This window comes from Phycodurus eques, chromosome 20 (assembly GCF_024500275.1).
Source record: "Phycodurus eques isolate BA_2022a chromosome 20, UOR_Pequ_1.1, whole genome shotgun sequence".
In the NCBI taxonomy this organism is placed as follows: domain Eukaryota; kingdom Metazoa; phylum Chordata; class Actinopteri; order Syngnathiformes; family Syngnathidae; genus Phycodurus; species Phycodurus eques.
In genome coordinates, this window is record NC_084544.1 from 4016549 (window position 1) to 4019998 (window position 3450).

The 3450-nt window shown below is 42.3% G+C and overlaps 1 protein-coding gene across 1 annotated transcript; it reads left to right on the forward strand.

Annotated features, from left to right (window-relative positions):
• Positions 1 to 574: 574 nt before the first annotated feature.
• znf706 (zinc finger protein 706) lies at positions 575 to 3450 on the forward strand. Its single transcript, XM_061665581.1, has 3 exons — positions 575 to 849; positions 1813 to 1958; positions 2842 to 3450. Exons 2-3 carry the CDS (start codon positions 1824 to 1826, stop codon positions 2935 to 2937), a joined length of 231 nt encoding a protein of 76 aa, XP_061521565.1. The 5' UTR covers positions 575 to 849; positions 1813 to 1823; the 3' UTR covers positions 2938 to 3450.

Below are 3450 nucleotides of genomic sequence, written 5' to 3' on the forward strand. Positions count from 1 at the left end.
CCCCATTCACAAAAGGTTCGTCTCACTTTTCTTATGAACAAAAAAAAAAAAAAAAAAAAGGAAAGTGATAAGGACAACCGAACGACTTGATACTTTTCTCACCGGGATAGGATTTCACTCACGGCATGATTCAGTTGATATGATGATATGTGATATGATTTGGATCCATTCATCCATTTTGTGCTCATTAGGCTCGCACATAAACTGGAGCTGACTTTTGGGCGACAGACGAGCCATACGCCAAGAACTGGTCACCAGCCAATCCAAAGCCCTCACATTCGCACTTATGGACAATTTAGAATCATCAGTTAACCTTAGATGACCTTTGGTGAGAGAAGCGGGATACACCGTGGGCCGTTCGCCAGCCAATAAATTGACATTTATTCATCACATTCATTTATTCATTTTAGAAATGGCAGTGCAACATATGGCGTTGAAAAGTAGTGACTAGTGTAATTTAGTCAAATGAGCACGAAAATGCGTACCGGCTCCATTCCACCACGTGGGGGCAACGTCGCCAACGTCATTGGCCTCGACGATGACTTCAGGGCTCGCTCAACATTCCCCAAAACGTGCAAAAATGGCCGTCCAACGCGCGACTAAATGTCGAAACCGATCAACTGTCTTCATTTGAGGGGTTTAAAAATAACCTTATTACCGATAATGTTATTGCTTTATGTGTTAAATTTCCCATATTGGGATCCTCAGCGCCTGGATTTACGACAGTCTTTGAACCTACCACCAGTGAGAATTTAGCAGCTGTCACGTTTTATTTTTTATTTTTTTTAAGACTGCGTGGGAACGACACGTACTCTGGTGACTTCAATTTCTTAATACTTATACGAGGAGGTAAGTAAACAACATTGCTCAGCATTAGCGTGCTAGGGTGGCTAACTAGTCCATGGTAAATACCCAACGCGTTTACTAATGAGGGGGCTAACTGGAATGCTAACCCACGTTACGATCTCGCCACATTTTGCCCAATTGTCAATATTTAAGCGATATCGGAGCCTTCTGGATTAACCTTAAAGATACTTTGACGACTTATGTATGACCTCGGTCACGCATTCTGTGTAGAACACGTCGGCGTTTCACCGTCAGAATCTGTTAGCCTAATGCTAACTCGACATCGTCTAATTTCCACATTTGTTCCTAAACGCATCACCAAAAAAATAAATAAACAAAAATAAAACGAAAGAAGGTTACAGACGAAAACGAGCGATTTAAACTCTCTTACATGTGATATTTGTAGTTATTAATTGCATTTATATCACATCAGACAGGCTTGATTGCCAATTGTGCGTATGAGGCTGAATCCATTCCTGACTAATAATGTTGGACTATTTCTAGACTGAGCAAACAGGCCTCTCCCCAATTTTTGGTTGGAAACTCCATTATTAAAATGACAGTGTTAACAGATAGTCGGTTTGTCCATTTAACAACAGTGTGCATTCGATATACTGCAGCTGCATTAGGCAAGACCGTAAGATTATTTATTCAATAACCGTTTATACATCTCTATTTGATTAGCAGTTCAAAGTCCATGTACTAGTAGAGTACCCTTTGTGTTCACTATTAGGACAACTTTGGCATACTAATAGGACTGCTCCATGTAGTTGTACACTAGTGAGGTAAAACACAACTGCATGCTACTGGTACTATTAGTGACATTATAAAATTATCATATTCAGTCACACCTCTGACCATTTTTGAGTCTTCAATTAGCCTAAAATGACTTTTGGCAAGAGAAGTGGGACAACCCCAGGGCACACGTTGCCTAAGTCTGTTTTGAATGTTTGTATTTCACACTAGACGTGCTCACAATGGCCCGCGGACATCAGAAGATTCAGTCGCAGCAGAAGGCGGCCAAGAAGCAGGCGGAGATGAAGAAGGCCAAGGGGCATGACCAGAAGACGGCGGCCAAGGCGGCGCTCGTCTTCACCTGCGCCGTGTGCAGGGTGACCATTTGAATTTGCTCATCGACCCTCCGTATGACGACTAGCGCGAGAAGCTAACGTATCTGCACTTGTCCAGCAGCGCAAATGGACTCGAATGCATGAAATTTACTCATGTAAATCTTTTAACAAATGCGCAAAACCCATTACAATCACAGGTGCATTTTGTTTATATCGCAGTTTTCGGAGGACTTACAAATTCCTTTCTGTAGAAAAAAAAATACATTCATGTATTAAATACACAAACACACTTTACAGTTAAAGACCACGTAAAGTGAATCCAGAGATTTGTTCCTAAATACCTAAAGACTTTTTTAAAGATAATTGCTGGAAACCTCTGCAAAGACCGAGAACTATATGGTACTCAATTGTGGTGGTGACCATTTGAATTTGCCTGACTTTCAGACTCGGGCATGAGTCCTCATCCCCCAATGTATAAAAACTAGAGCGTCTTTGTTCACATTAGCAGTTGTCCGGTGTAATCGAGACGTGCAGTTAGCTAGCTAGCTAGCTGTGCCATTGCCTACAATTCGAAAATGCATCTTCGGCTAGTCCACTGGCGTAGCGCCACATTTTCGCGGCTCAAACATGGAGTTACTGTATGTGTAGGCGTTGGAAATATGCTAGATGAAATTGTATCCATTTTGTTTTCAAAGCGGGGTGTCATTTGAGCGCATTCGGCGGATGCCTCATTTTATGCTTTGCAATTTTTTTAATTATTGAAATTTGGCAGTGTCAACTCTTCTCTCTGGTGCCAAATTTAAAGACATTTTCACTTTACAGGGGGCATATTTTCGGAAAGATTCCAAGTTTGTATGATTTCGCTGTTGGAGGTTCCTGCAGTGGTAATAGTCTGGCTGTGTTTCCCCCCCCCCCCCCCCCGCAGTCTCAGATGCCCGACCCCAAAACCTTCAAGCAGCACTTCGAGAGCAAGCATCCCAAATCCCCTCTGCCTCCTGAGCTGGAGGGCGTGGAGGCGTAAAAAAAAAAAAAAAAGTCTCTGCCACCTTTTCCCCTCGTCTCACACGGATGACGACTTCGAGGCCCCTCTTGTACCAGCTCGGCACTCTTCTTGGTCCTTTTTTTCTTTTCTTCCTCAAACATTTAAGTGACATCGCCAAATGGGAAGGTGAAGTATTTGATATAGGGAGTGATTGTCATGCTGAGCCATCGTTATGTGACAATTAAACTTTGCTCCAGGCTTTGACCTGGTTTGGGTGGGGGGCTTGCATGTGATTTCATTGTAAACAGGGCGACAATTGTTATGAATTACGTTTGTTGTAAGAAGGGGTTCTATTCATCACGCGCGTCGTTAACACTGTATTGGTTTCACCTCGCTAATCCTCATTGTTGGCTCGTCACTAACCGGCCAGGCTGCTACTTAAAAAATAAATGAATAAATGCAAAGATTACATAATTTACAGGAAAGTGTCAGGAACTGGAATGTATGCTCACTGATGTATTATAGCGTTTTATTAAATTTTACTTTGTGGTA